The sequence below is a fragment of the Vanellus vanellus genome (genome assembly GCF_965231255.1).
Source record: "Vanellus vanellus genome assembly, chromosome: 7".
Lineage (NCBI taxonomy): Eukaryota > Metazoa > Chordata > Aves > Charadriiformes > Charadriidae > Vanellus > Vanellus vanellus.
This window is the reverse complement of record NC_138912.1, coordinates 22,151,479-22,165,815: the sequence shown is the minus strand read 5'-3', so window position 1 is coordinate 22,165,815 and position 14,337 is coordinate 22,151,479. Positions and strand designations below refer to the sequence as shown.

Genomic DNA, 14,337 nt, shown 5'->3' with positions numbered 1-14,337 from the left:
CAGACAGCTGTCTCTCTCCCCCCACCCTCAACATCCCTAATCTCTGTTCAACTCTTCCCCACTTTACTACACATTAGAAATTTGTTTGGATTTAGCCCACATTTCACTGATGGCTAGAAGCCAAGATTGCTGTAGAGTTAATACTACCATAAAAAAAACTGTGTCTTTATTAGGTAGAAAGGACTCCACCACCCAAGGCTGCTAACATGCAGCAGAGGTACAGAGAGGAAGCCTCCCCCAAAAATCTCCCTGGACCAAAGTATTAACTGGTAAAGGACCAAGTGGATGACAAGAGATCCCAAAGGATAGAACTGATAGAACTCATTAGACCTGAGAGCGTAGTTTGCTCTGTCATCCCGTCAGTGACCAGAGCATGGCTACACCATTTGGGTCAGCAGGGAGGGGAAGTTGTTCCCCCCCATCCACACTTGTTGACAGGGTTCAAGGATACCATCTTATTCCCAGCTTCCCTTTCACGCTTACGGAATTAGTACAGGGAAAGTTGTGAACACACACAATAATCTAGTTGGTGTTGCTGTTTTATAGGCAGTTCTGGAGACCAGCAGCTTTCACCAGTGAAGAACACAAGTGGAGTTACAGAAAGATTGAAAGGTAGCTTTACACGCACATGTCCTTACATGGCTCTCCTATACAGCCACTCACAAAATAAAAGCCACACAGTTCTGTTGTTCAACATTGGTTGTATTTAAGAACTACACTTCAGAAGGTACCGTGTGTTTGTCACGCCCCACCCCCTGCACACACACCCCTAGCAGAGAACACACAGCTTCCCAATACCATGGCAAGGGGCATTGAAAGCACAAGGTGAAAAGGGAAGGGGGGGGGGGGAGTCAGTCCATCAGTGCATTGTAAATGAGCTTTCACGAAGTCAAGTGCAGCAAAACCTGTTCAGACACTTTAAAAGTTAGACCTTTGGCAAATAAAGAAAAAAATAGGATCCTAAAGTTCTGTAAGTACCATTCTCTCTCCACATGGGATACGAACTCCCACCCTGAGCTTCAAGAGTTGATGGTGTTTAACAAGTAGTACTAGAGACTACCATGTGCTGAATAAATAGCACAGAGATGGGATTTCATTTGAGCATCTTTCAATCAAGGGCACGTGCCCAGGATTCCTGGGAAGGCCTTGCTTTTGGCCAGTGTCAGCAGCTTAGCCTTCTTCCCCACCTGCCCAAAGGCTGAGCATTGGTAAGTATCCAGCTGAGTGACCTTCATCTGGATCTAACCACAGCTCTGGAGAGTCTGCAACAAGTAACATCGCAGTCAGACTACTCAGTGACACAGACATATTTCTTAAACAAAGACCCTGCAGCTGCCAATTACACTTCATTTGTTCTGACCTGTAAAGCAGCCAAAAAACTAGCCTCTGGGACCTCCTGTTTGAGAAGCCTTTCACCTTTATGCAAGACAAGCTCACCGCAAGTGGTGCATGAGCTGTCCCAGCAAAAGATGGGACCCAAGGCCAAAGATGGAACGCTTCTTGAGCAGCATGTTCTCAACACTTTTATCAGAATCCCGTGTCAGAACACGCCCCAAAGAACAAGGGGGGGAAAAACACCGGTAAGTCTCAACAGAACAAATTCCTCGCTATTCTCTGGGATAAGATATATGGGCTATGAAACAGCTTTTCCACCTCTAGCTCTTGGGACCCATTACAACCGCATCAAATACACAAGACCTTTGCACCACCCCCCAAACCAGGGACAGCAGTACAGCACACCTCAGAGAATAAAAAGCCAGCCTCCCTATGAGCCTAAGGCTTTTTCATGGAAGAGGAGGAGGAGGAAAGCAAAATGGATTTTCAGGGCGATTGCTGAGGACTCTTAAACAGAGGCTTGTCTGGTTCCTACGCCCTGGTCTTGTCACTTCCCAACCTGCCATGTCAAGTCCCAGAACACAAAAAGGATCAAGATAAAATTAACCACATTTAAACAGAAAGCCCTGACCTCTTTCATGTGACTGTACAAGGAAGGGAACCATACACTGGCATGGATTTAACTGATGGACAGGAGCCACACAACATCACACAAACATGCGCACCAGCGCGCAGCCACACACACTTGAGTTCTTGCAGTTTCAGTAAAAAGGGCACTTTCCCCATGTTAGTCCAACGAACCAGCACCCCCGGTGAGGAGAAGGGAGGCTCTGTACCTATCTGACACTGTGTTTTGACAGTCTAGCTCAGCAGCCATGGGGAATTTAATTTAAAAACGTGGCTTAATTATTCAAGACTTGGAGAATGCCCTGGTATTTATGCATCTCCCTTCATAATGCTACATCCTCTTTTAACCACACTGCAGCTTCAGAAAAGCGGGAGAGAAGCCTTCGCTCCCCAGAGAAAGCTGTCAGAAAGGAGGTTTATCTAGACTACTACAACACAGATGTTATTTGGAGAGCACAGAATTTGGTGCTCACACACTAGATGAATTCACTCTGATCTCTACCCTGTACTAAGTCCAAAGCATAGATGTCTTAATTTGAAATTGAATCATTTGTCCAGTTGCTCATTACACACAAGCTATCTCACATGTTCGTTTCCGTTATACAAAAAGGTGTCAGAGTTGAGCATGGACAGATCCTCTAACAACAGAGGACTGTGAAACCTTTCACTTCCCATCTTATATCCACTGCAGGCACCAACACATAAACCCAGCCAGGAGGCCCAAACTCTATGAAGCTGAGGAAACAAGATCACTTCTGGTTCTCCTCCAAGCTCTTCTTCAAATGCCTGAAAAATCCTGAAGCAACACATCCAAGTGCCAGAAGCCATGCTCCTTGTTGTGGCAAATAGGGCAGAAGGAGAAAAAAAAACAAGTTAGTGAGCATGAATCCAGCTTCCAGTAAGTGCAGACTCTTTCTTGGGAGGTTCGGTTAGGTGAGAGTGGAGGATGAATGGGGTACTAACGGTTTTGCAGTTCCAGTAGCCCCCTTTATTGTAGTGGGGCAAGGATGGGCCAGGAAACCCATCAGTCTTAAGTGCTGCGTGCAATACTAGCGCTCAGTATCTTCCATTGCTTGTGAACAAAGCAGCTCCAACATCAGTCACTCGGGCAGCCAGGCATTAGTCATACCGTCCCTTAATCATCATATTCAACAAGGGACCCACCTGTTCAAAGCAAAAACAGATTGTTAGCCTGGACAGTTACACAGAAATGGCAGCTGCAGAGCCTGCTCCCTCTGCATCACACCACCTTATGAGCTGAGCTGCCCAGGGCAGAGGATCTCAGCGCACAAACTGAGCCTAAGGTACACGGAATCAGTTTCAAGGTATTTTCTAGATAGAACACTGGGGCACCCTTGAGCTCATCCTCAAACACCCTACCAAAATTGCAGGGTTCTCTGCCAACACCCAACTTTAGTTGCCACCAAAACATTGGATCCACAATATCCATTTGAAACTTTTTCACTTCCCACCCCACATTTCTGATTTCTCAGTAGATGCTATTAAAATGAGCCAACAGTCATCAGGGGTTGCTTTTTGCAGGGCAGAGAAGGAACATTCTTACTCATTGAATCCTCTCTGGTCCTTGGGGTCACTTGGAAGACTAGGACTGACTGTTTGCTAAGGTTTTGTTTTCAGTTAAGACCACTCCCATTTCTCAGCACTCATTTCTCATTTCCTGATCACTGAGGGAAGTTCAGCATGCTACAGCAGTAAGATAATGTCAGGGGAGAGGCATGACCTTACATGAGTGCACTAAAGAGGAGTTCCTGCACAGTAGTAAGGGTTACAGACCACAAAAACATTTCCATTCACATCCAGTATTTCCCCTTTCAGATCAGCAGGAGATCTTCAAAAACATACTCTCAGTACTTCTCAGGTTTTCTGAAATACCAGTTGGTTAAAATTGCAAAGAATTCAGAGATAATCAAGATGTGCATTAAGAGGGAAGCACGTAATTTAATAGAAAAGATTTCTCATATTTAAGGGATTTGGATTCAACAGGTAAAACAGTTTCATTTTTGGGGGAAATACTGTGTATTGTTACTGCACAGAAGACTAAGGAGAGTTTGGGAGCAACGCTTTCCTGGCAGTGCCCAAAGCCAAAGTATACCGTTCCCCACATACAAGAACAATTACTCCATTGTTTGTAGTGGTCCTCTCCAGAATTATAATTTAAAGAGCTTGCCTTTTTGTAGCCAAAGCACCTTCTGAAGACAGCAGGAAGAACCATTCACAGCAACAGAGCAACCCTGCTTTCTCCTACCCTCATTGTGACACCTGCAGAGCCGAATAGTTGGCATCTCGAGTTTTGCATTAAGCCATAATGATTTCAACAGCAGTGATAACATGGTTCTTTTTTGTACCTCTTGTGGATTTCCTAAGGCTTCTCCCAACATCTTCTCAATGTTCCTCATTATCGCGACTTTTTGATGAGCCTTTAATGGATATTCAATTCTCTTTGGAGTTGGGGCACCCTGAAATATCAAAAATAGCTCACTGCATGCTTCCTGAATTTGCAGATTATTCCACCTTCTCCCAGCCACCCAGTTCTTCACACACCACTCGAAAAGGAGAAAGTAGCTTTCAGCTTTAAAGCCAAGGATTTGGTGCAATGAAGTTCTCGTACTGACAACACGTGCTAATACACATCTACCTGAAAAAATCCTCTGGGATAGAGCTATCCAAACTGCACAGGAAGGTGTTTGTACTCACCTTGTACCAGAAGTTCACAGTGATGGTAATCCCCCCGTTCAGGAGAGACTCAATGTGGTGCCACCTGCATGGAAACCACACAAAAAAACCAAAGAAACTATTGCTGTAGCTTATAGTGAAATGCCTTGGATGGATGAGTTCAGATTGCACTAGACAAGCCTTGCCCTATATCTCCATCATCAAAACCACGGAACTTCTGGAAAGTTCTCCTTATTTAAATACAGATCCTCTTCTTGCAAACATTAGTGGAGTACTCACACAACAACATAGTGTCTAAGAGAATTACCAGTGCCATCCAACAGATAGGAATTAGAAGCAGATTGGCCCAAGATATCACAGAAATATCGTATTTGCTGGAGAAGTCAAAACAGGATTCTCTTAAGAGCCAACCCAACACTTTAAGCAGACGACCTTTTAAACCTCTGTTTGCTGGTCACTGTGCAGTCCCACCATCCTTCTTACCAGTACATAGGTATGTATAGCACGTCCCCTGGACCCACCACCGTCTCATATCCAACCACACTCCGGAAGTTTGGAAACTTCTCATAGTCAGGATTGTCAAAGTCCACCTACCAGAAGAAAACATTAAGGAACTCAAGGACTGTCATTGCATGAAGTTCTTCTATTATTGGCTCACAGTATCAAATCCTCCTGATCTTCCCTATATGGCTTTCACATTCCCATTTGTGTCTTAAGTCCACAGCAACGTCCTGCAGTACCTCCAAAGTACCACCAACTTAGACAGGAGTCCTGCAAACTGTCTCTGAACAAATCTGTGTTTGACCAAGTGATGAATAAAACAGAACAGAAAAGGCAGCAACTGCAGCCCAGTTGTGCTATCAGTAAGGGGATGTTTAAAGCCCTAGCACTTGCAAGTCAGGACCAGATGCAAACCGAAACACCACCAGTCCTTCTATCTATTCTCAATGTATTCACCGGGTAACAGATCTTAACACAGGCTTTGCAAAAGTTCAACAAGTGGTATGCAGCTAGTGCAGCTTCCTCCCAACTAGCATCTTCACAAATGCCCTTTTTTTGGCCTGGAGCAGAGGACAAATCTTCTACTCTCACCTGGCTCTGTCTGTCGCATGGATGGTGCACAGGATAAGGGTAGAGGCATTCAAACTGATCAGGAGGGAACAGGATACACCTCTTGTAACCCTTAATCTGAGCAAAGAAGTTCTGCTGCTCATCATAATGAGCTGGTGTCACATTTCCTACACAGACAGAAAAAAAACAATATTGAAGACACTCTTATGTACAGGTATGAAAGGTGAAAGCCAGTTATATTCCATCCTAAAGACAGTATATACTCTCCCACATATTCAGAAAACTCAACAAGGAAAATGACCGCAGGAACATTATAAACTGATCACTGTATCAGTCAGCCCTTATTGAGCAGTTGCTATCCCACTTAATTTCCATTCTAAATCCATATTCAGCAACTTATGGTCTACAGGATTAGGATTTCCAGCTTGTTTCCATGAACAGCAGATGGTGAATGTCGACAGGAAGCTTTTTCGTAAAACACTGTTTTGGAAGACAAGTTGTGGAATGCACTTTCAAAAATTATCAGCCTGGAGAAAAGGATTCTAACAGCCTGATTTTGAAAAAAGTCCTAGTTGTTTTGCACAAAAACAAGTAAACAAATCTCTTTGTCACTGGGGCTCCCAACAGTACCTCCTCAGACTGATTAACAGTTATGAATCTTGACTATCACCTCTAGACCTTAAATTTAATCAAATATTTAAATATGGTGGGTCATTTTGTACTCCTCATGACTACGATTTTCAGGGTGTTTGCCAATTCAGGTATTACTGTTTTAGCTTGCTTTTTATACGTATTTTCACAAAAGAGAATTAAGATAACAGTTAACCCCATAACTTCATTAAATAGATCAATCACATGCTCCTGTGAAGACACTTCTTTTTCTAGCACACACTGGTTCAAGGCAATTCTTTGGTTCTTGTGCATAATCTGTTGATAATGGGATTTTAGTGATCATATTATGACCTGTAGGGAAGTGTTGGTGCAGTGTTATTATGTGAAGTTCTCTTCTCTCAGCTATAAAACAAGTAGCAAACTACTGTAAGTTGAGTATGACTTGCTGCAAAGGGGAAAAAACATTTGCTGTAAGAACTGAACAGCCCTGAATTGCCAAGTAATTATAATTGGATATTATAGGCCATGCCACTTCACAAAAACGTGTATGTTCCTTGCCTAGTCATTGAGATTACTTTCTACAAGAATGCTCTCCTTTTCAACAGCATAATAGTACCTCAGTCTTCTAAGGCACCTGCCTATGAGTCAGTCTCCACATGGATTTAGAATTCCACTCTATTCAGATATTTTTAGGATTTATCCATCTTCAATTTCTCCAGTGCCCTCTAACCTTCCAAGAAGAAATTCAGCTCTTAATTTTCCGAAAGAGCATTTGTCCCCACATTGTACCACCTCAAATAAGAACAAATGCTTCATGTAATAACCACTGTTTCCTCCTGCTAAGTAAAGTATAGAAGACTAACTTTGCTCAACTTGCAAACCTTTTTGCATTTTAAATCTGCAGACTCTGGGCATTTTAAATCTACAGCATCTGAAGCATTCAAACAGTAAACAGGTCTCAGAATACGATTAGCAATTACTGAAAACACAGCCCTACCAGCATCACACAAAGCCTTTCCATGAGCAGATTACATCCAGGCATTCACAGTACGTCCCTAAGGAAACACAGGCTATTCCTTTGGTTGCTTCCTCTCTATAACCCAAGTTAAGTTGTGTCAAAAGTCCCCTCCCAACACAAACTGCCTGCTCTGAAGGAACACTTTGAAACCAGTGGAAAATCCATTTGAAAGACCTTCTGGAACTGAAATACAGAACTGCTGACCAAATCTTCTCCTATTCTCCTCCTGTCAGAGGAAACTGCTTACCTTCCATTCCGATAAGAAGCAAGTTAGAAGTCAGTTGACCCCAGCCACGTTTCCCTTGCTGCTTGTTAATCCAGTTCCAGTTGAAGCCAAGGAAATCCACCACAATCTTCCTTCCAACTGTGTCATTCAGGGTTTGCTGCAGATATAGCCTGTATTTTCCCAGAGACAAGAAATCAAGTATTAAACTTTGTTATGAACATAAAGACATAGCTCTGCATCTCCTCAGAAAGACTTCAAAACAAAGACATAATTCCTAGAGATTCTGTTCTATCACCACATGCCATAAACACCTGTGGAAGGAAACAGTTTCAAAAAGTCCTCAAACTTTGCTGAAAGATTTCCTGGTACAGGGAACAGAACTCAGTTCTGCTTGTGCAATCACAGGGGGAAAAGAGAATTTTAGAGTGAGAACAATTCCCTCACAGTGCAGGAGGAGGAAACTGTAAAAAGACTGGCCACTATCAAATATCTAACACACTCTTCAATAATCACCAGATAAATGCCACCACTCTAACTCATCTGCGATAAGTCAGCTCTTCTACTAGAAGTGTGTGAGGGCAAAAAAGAGCTCAGAAAACACAGCATGTTTCAGTATCAACTCACTTTAAAGCCATGCTTACATCTAGACATAGAAGATTATAGAAATCAAACATCTGTATTAATTGCAGTGTTACAGACTACTGTCTGCAATGCTGGACGAAAAATGTATTTTTAAGCTCAAGGACTGCCTTCTCTCTTGGAAAAAGCACACCAAGAAAACACAGACAAGTGGACATGGACACCAAGTTGCTTCCAATTAAGACAGCATTAAGCATCCTTAAGTCCTTTTAGAGGGCTGGTGACTGATAAAATTAACTGAGGGTTTAAGTATAGTTGCCAATAGCTATAGTCTATAGAAACATGAAGCTCCTCTCAGTAACTTACAGCTCTGTTAGTGGTGTAAGCCTTCACCACCAACATATATACCACATGTATGCAAACTTTTCTCATCTTTCCAAAAGAGGGTCAACTACCTTAATATTCTGTAAAAAAGGCTGAGTGATATAGCCTGTACTTTTGTGCTGGATTTGGCGGGGTACAGTTAATTTTCTTCATAGTAGCTAGTACGGGACTATGTTTTGGATTTGTGCTGGAAGCAGTGTTAATAATACAGGGATGTTTTAGTTATTGCTGAGCAGTGCTTACACAGAGTCAAGACCCTTTCTGCTTCTCACACCACCCTGCAAGCAAGTAGGCTGGGGGTGCACAAAAATTTGGGAGGGGACACAGCCAGGACAGCTGACCCCAACTGACCAAAGGGATATTCCATACCATATGACATCACGCTCAGCAATAAAAAGCTGGGGGAAGAAGGAAGAGGGGAGACATTCGGAGTTACAGCGTTTGTCTTCCTAAGTAACCATTACGCATGATGGAGCCCTGCTTTCCTGGAGATGGCTGAACACCTGCCTGCTGATGGGAAGCAGTGAATGAATTCCTTGTTTTGCTTTGCCTATGTACGCAGCTTTTGCTTTACCTATTAAACTGCCTTTATCTCAGCCCACGAGTTTTCACACTTTTACAATTCCGATCATCTCCCCCAACTCATTGAGGAAAAGGGACGGGGACTGAGCAAGTGGCTGCATGGTGCTTAGTTGTCAGCTGGAGTTAAACCAGAACAACCTTTTAATCAGACAAGTAAGCTTCTCTACCAATACCATAGTCTACCAAAAGAAAGTGAAGCTTAAGGCTTTCTTTATCCAAACCCTGCCTCAAACAGAAGGAAAAAAGTCTCTGCAGAAAATGTGAACAGCTTGATTAACTAATGATACGACTTTTTTTATCAGGTAACAATGGTGCTGTCAAGTAGCAGCCTGGCAGGAAAAGCAGAGCTATAAAAAAAAAAAAAATGAAGAGTTTGAGAGGTTTTAATCATCAACACTAACTGAAAAGAAATTTACCCCCTTAGGCCTGCAGAAATGGAGAAACCTCCACTTACCACTTACCTCTCAGCACTCCCTTTTTGTTGTATTTCTTTGAGTCTGTCCACGAACTCTGCAAACTTCATCTCTTCCCTGCTCGACTTGGGTTTGAAATTCTTAAAATTGGCCATCTTCTTCTCATCATAGTACAAAAACTTGTGTGTGCTGGCACTATACACTGAGAAGTCCCCATTGCCAATGTTTTCCTGGAGGTAGTCCAGGTCCCATTTCAGAGCAGGATAAACCAGATTCGTATCTGTCAGCACCACTGGCTCCTGGAGAGAAACAGAAAGTTTATTGATTCAAGGACCTCTTGAACTTGCGAATGATCACATTCATTACTGCAACCACACAAACTCTCTTTGAAATTGGAATTGGAAAAGGCATTTAGAGTGATCAGATACCTTGGTCTGGGGAGAAAAACACATGTAACATGGTAGGAAGTTTTAAGAAAGTGGTGGCCTGCTCCTACAGCAAGCTCCTGGTAGCAATGGGACAGATTCCACTATCTACTTAGCTAATCTCCAACACGTGAGGCTAGACAAACACTAGCTGGGAACAGTTTTACGTCTACTCTGCCCTGCCACGTAGCAAAGAGACATAGTAGATTCTGTCTGGTCACTTCCAGCCTCGGCTATGAAGGGGTAAATGCTGGCAGAAAGATACCTCTGAATCCAGAAACAGCACTCATCTCTTTTATCAGAGGATCACAGATAACCTTCAGCCATCAAAAGACGAAGAATACCCCATCTCTTCTATACCAAAAAAAGAACTGCTACAAAAACAAGACAAAGGACATCACCTATCTCCTCACATATAAATAGTAAGCAACCTAAACAAGAATGACAGCTGCTGTGTTTCCAAGCTGTGCGTGCACAACTTCCCTTCTTGCAGGGTTTCTTTAAAAAAAACAAACAAACAAACAAACCCAGAACCAAAACAACCAGCAGTCTTACGAAACTAGATTGAGTTTATCCAGAATCAACAAAAGAGCCGCTATTGCAAGGCAACCTTCACATCCGTGGCTACTCTGACTTAGAAAATAACAAACAGGTGCCCACAGCTTCACACAACATTTCCACAATTTCCATCCGGACAACAAAGCACTTCAAGCAAACGTTTCCTGCGAATCTCGCAAGTTTCACACTTCAACACTGTGGCACCAAAAAAGAAATGACCACTATAATAGGAACAGGACAGGGGCGGCCACCGAGCCCGCGCGGGGAGGGGGCACGGCGGGCGCTCCACGGCGGACGGGGCGGTAGCAAGGAGGGACAGAGCCGCGGTGGGGCGGTGAGTGCACCCGGGACGGCACCAGGACCCCGGAGAGCCCCGCACCCTGCGATCCGCTCTGTAGGCCCGGTTCTGCCGGGCCCGACAGGCAGGGCTGGCAGCCCTCACGCCGCAAAGCACAAGCCCCCCGGTCCCGCCGCAACCCCCAGGCCGGGCCGGGGCGGGCCGAGCCAGGCCGCCGCTACCCACTGTACCTCGTTCTCGATGAGCTCCTCGGCGCGGGGGTCGCTGTGGCTGAGCCGCGGGATGGGCCGCGTCTCGAAAGAGTAACGACGGAACTGAGAATCGCTCCAGCCAGGCCCTGCCGCTACCGCTGGGCCCTCCCGGCAGCCCGCGGCCGCCGCCGAGGAGGAGGCTGCCGCCGCCATCGCCGCCTCCACCGGAGAACCCGGAACTAGAAAAGCGGAAGCGGAAGTTACCCGCCCATGGCAACGCCGGAAGCGAAGGGAGAAGGCGGGAGGCGGAGGGGCACCATGGAGACGGCAGGAGGGAGCGGCGGCGAGCAGCGCCCCCGCGCGGGGGGAGGTTGGAGCGGCCTCTGCTCCCCGCCGCCTTTTGGCCCTTTCCGAAGTTTTTAGAATCACAGACTCACAGAAACGTTTTGGTTGGAAGGGACCTTTAAGATCACGGAGTCCAACCGTTGACCCAGCACTGCCAAGTCCATCACTAAACCCTGTCCCTCAGCGCCACGTCTACACGTCTTTTAGATAACTCCAGGGGTGGCGACTCCACCACTCCCCTGGGCAGCCTGTTCCAATGTTTGATAACCCTTTCCGTGAAGAAATTTTTCCTAATATCCATCCTAAACCTCCCCTGGCACAACCTGAGGCCATTTCCTCTTACTTGGGAGAAGAGACCAAACCCCACCTCAGTACAACCTCCTTTCAGGTGGTGGTAGAGAGCTATAAGGTCTCCTCTGAGCCTCCTCTTCTCCAGACTGAACAACCCCAGTTCCCTCAGCCATTCCTCATAGGACTTGTGCTCCAGACCCCTCACCAGCTTTGTAGCCCTTCTCTGGACAGGCTCCAGCACCTCAATGTCTTTCTTGTAGTGAAGGGCCCCAAACTGAACACCAATATTCACCAGTGCCGAGTACAGGGGGACAATCACTGCCTTTGTCCTGCTGGCCACACTATTCCTGATACAAGCCAGGATGCTGTTGGCCTTCTTGGACGCTGAGGCACACTGCTGGCTCGTACTCAGCTAGCTGTTGACCAACACCCCCAGGTCCTTTTCCACTGGGCAGCTTTCCAGCCACTCTTCCCCAGCCCTGTAGCGCTGCACAGTGGTGTTGTGACACCTGTGGGAGCTGGGAGTTCACGGGGTGTAAAACCCACTGCAGAAACCAGAAAGGATTACCTGTGGAGGTGGGGACAGCACCGCACAGAACTGCATGGCTGTGGGGGATGTGGGCCCTGGGAGGGCAGGCCACCGCTGCCGCCATGGTGGGCAGGCCCCTGTGCCCCAAGATGGCAACCGTGCACCCATGAGGCCTCGCTTCCGCCATTAAATTGGTTGTGCAGCGACGCAGCTGCATGTGCGAAGGCCATGTGTAGGCCCTCGGGGCCTGGCCCTGCGCCACCCTGCCCGCTCTCAGCTGAGGGCCCCTTCTCCTGCAGGTCCCCTCCAGGGCACAGACACTGCTCCTCGGTGGCTGCTCCGCTGCCAGGCCCCTACCGAGAACAGCACGCTGCCCGCTTTCCTCAGTCCATCGCAATGTACGGCCCTGTTTCAGGCCTGCAAACTAGAAGTTTAATTAACACTTGCTACAAGAAAAAATACGTAGCACTGCTCAGTGTAACTAACCTCTGCCTTTCGATCACAAACGGGCATTGTGCGACTGCATCGTTTTAGCAAGATTCATGAATTGCGTGCCTGGGGCTGGAGCTATTGAATTTTTTTCTTAGTGTATGTTTATTACATGTGACAAAGTCTACGTTTTGCTTTTACTCTGGAAGCAGCAAGAACAATGCTTGCTCTTTCCTAAGAGCAAGTGCCACTTGAGGCAATCGGCTCTGGAGAAAATTTTGGTCTCTGGTATTCAGTGCTTTTCATCTTGCAGTAGATGGATTTGCTGTTCCAGCTGCGTAGAGCTTTGCCTTCATGAGAATAACTCAATCTATTTTCCCCTGTCCTTCCGAAATTTATTAATGTGCTTAGTTTCTAGGAAAATGAGTGCCCCCTCACCCTTTAAATCTACAGCACTACTCCTGTACAGGCTCAGAAATTTTTTTACAGTATATTTACAAACATATTTGGGTGCTTAGGAAGCTCGAGCCACATCTGTGGAAGACTTGAGCACCAAGCCAGAAAGTAAATACCGAGTGGCAAAGAGCTGGTGTAAGGAGCACCCGACCACAATCTGAGCCTGCAGCGAGGTCTGAGCCCGGACCAACGGCGCAGCCAGGAGCCCAGGGTCTCCAGCGTGATGACACTGCTGTCCCTGAAGCGCTGCGTGCTGCAGGGCTGGGACAGGCACCCAGCGCTGCTCCCTGGCAAACGCCAGCAGCCTCGGCACTGGAGGGTCGGGGTCTGAGTTAGTAACTTTATTAAATAACTAATTGACACACTAACTTCACTGCACACTCAGTTGTAAGGGAATTGGCTGAATTAAGACATCATCCCTAAAATGATACAATAAGGCCTTTCTTTGGGTTACGTGAAAGGATCCTATTCTAGCCTGCGACAATGCCCCCATCTCAGGCATGCTGTATCTCAGATATATCATTGTGGTTCATCACTATCTTCATTCAATTAGTATGTTTACAATTAATGTTGTTATTAGAAGGAATGGCTTTAATGACAAATTGTCCATGATAGTTTTTGAGCTGCAAAGGTTTATAATGTAGATCGTTATAGAGACATTACCCATTACAGCTGATGTGAATAACTGAAGGAAAATGAGTTCAACTACCACAGAGTTTACATAATGAAGTAAACTGCAAAATCCTTTAATGCTCATATCGATTTTATCTACAATAATATATCGCTTACGTTTGAAGAATAGCATCACTAAATTAACAGGCTGTTTCAGCTGCTCGCATTTCCCTGGCTCAACAGAGATAAGGCGATTACATTCGGGTATTAACTTTAATAATATTGATACTGATACAAAGAAGGCAATTTGCATAACGCAGCCAGCCACGGCATCGATCCGATGGAGCATCGACCCGGCTGCTCCGCAGGAGGCTGCCCCGCCTCTGCAGGGTAATACCTGCCATAAATTCCCATTACCCCGCTTCAGACCATGACAGCCGGAGCGAAATATCGCACCGATGCCCCTTCTGTTCATTAGCTCTTATGTCAATATTATAACAACAGCGGCTGATTAATTAATGCCCCGGATGGGGATTTGTAACCTGCGGCGCAGGCGGTGGCTGGGTTCGCCCCGCCCCCGCCATAGCCCCGCCCCCATCCCCGCCCCCGCCCGCGCTAACCCCGCCCCCGTCCGTCTGTCCCTACCGGCCACCGTCGGCCGC

General features: G+C 46.0%; 1 protein-coding gene across 1 annotated transcript; it reads right to left on the bottom strand.

Moving 5' to 3' along the window:
* Nucleotides 1–549: 549 nt before the first annotated feature.
* HIF1AN (hypoxia inducible factor 1 subunit alpha inhibitor) lies at nt 550–11,226 on the bottom strand (the record flags this gene model as incomplete). Its single annotated transcript, XM_082486710.1, has 8 exons — nt 550–3,126; nt 4,329–4,439; nt 4,678–4,741; nt 5,140–5,246; nt 5,749–5,894; nt 7,605–7,753; nt 9,590–9,840; nt 11,053–11,226. 8 exons carry the CDS (start codon nt 11,224–11,226, stop codon nt 3,082–3,084), a joined length of 1,047 nt encoding a protein of 348 aa, XP_082342836.1. The 3' UTR covers nt 550–3,081.
* Nucleotides 11,227–14,337: the final 3,111 nt, after the last annotated feature.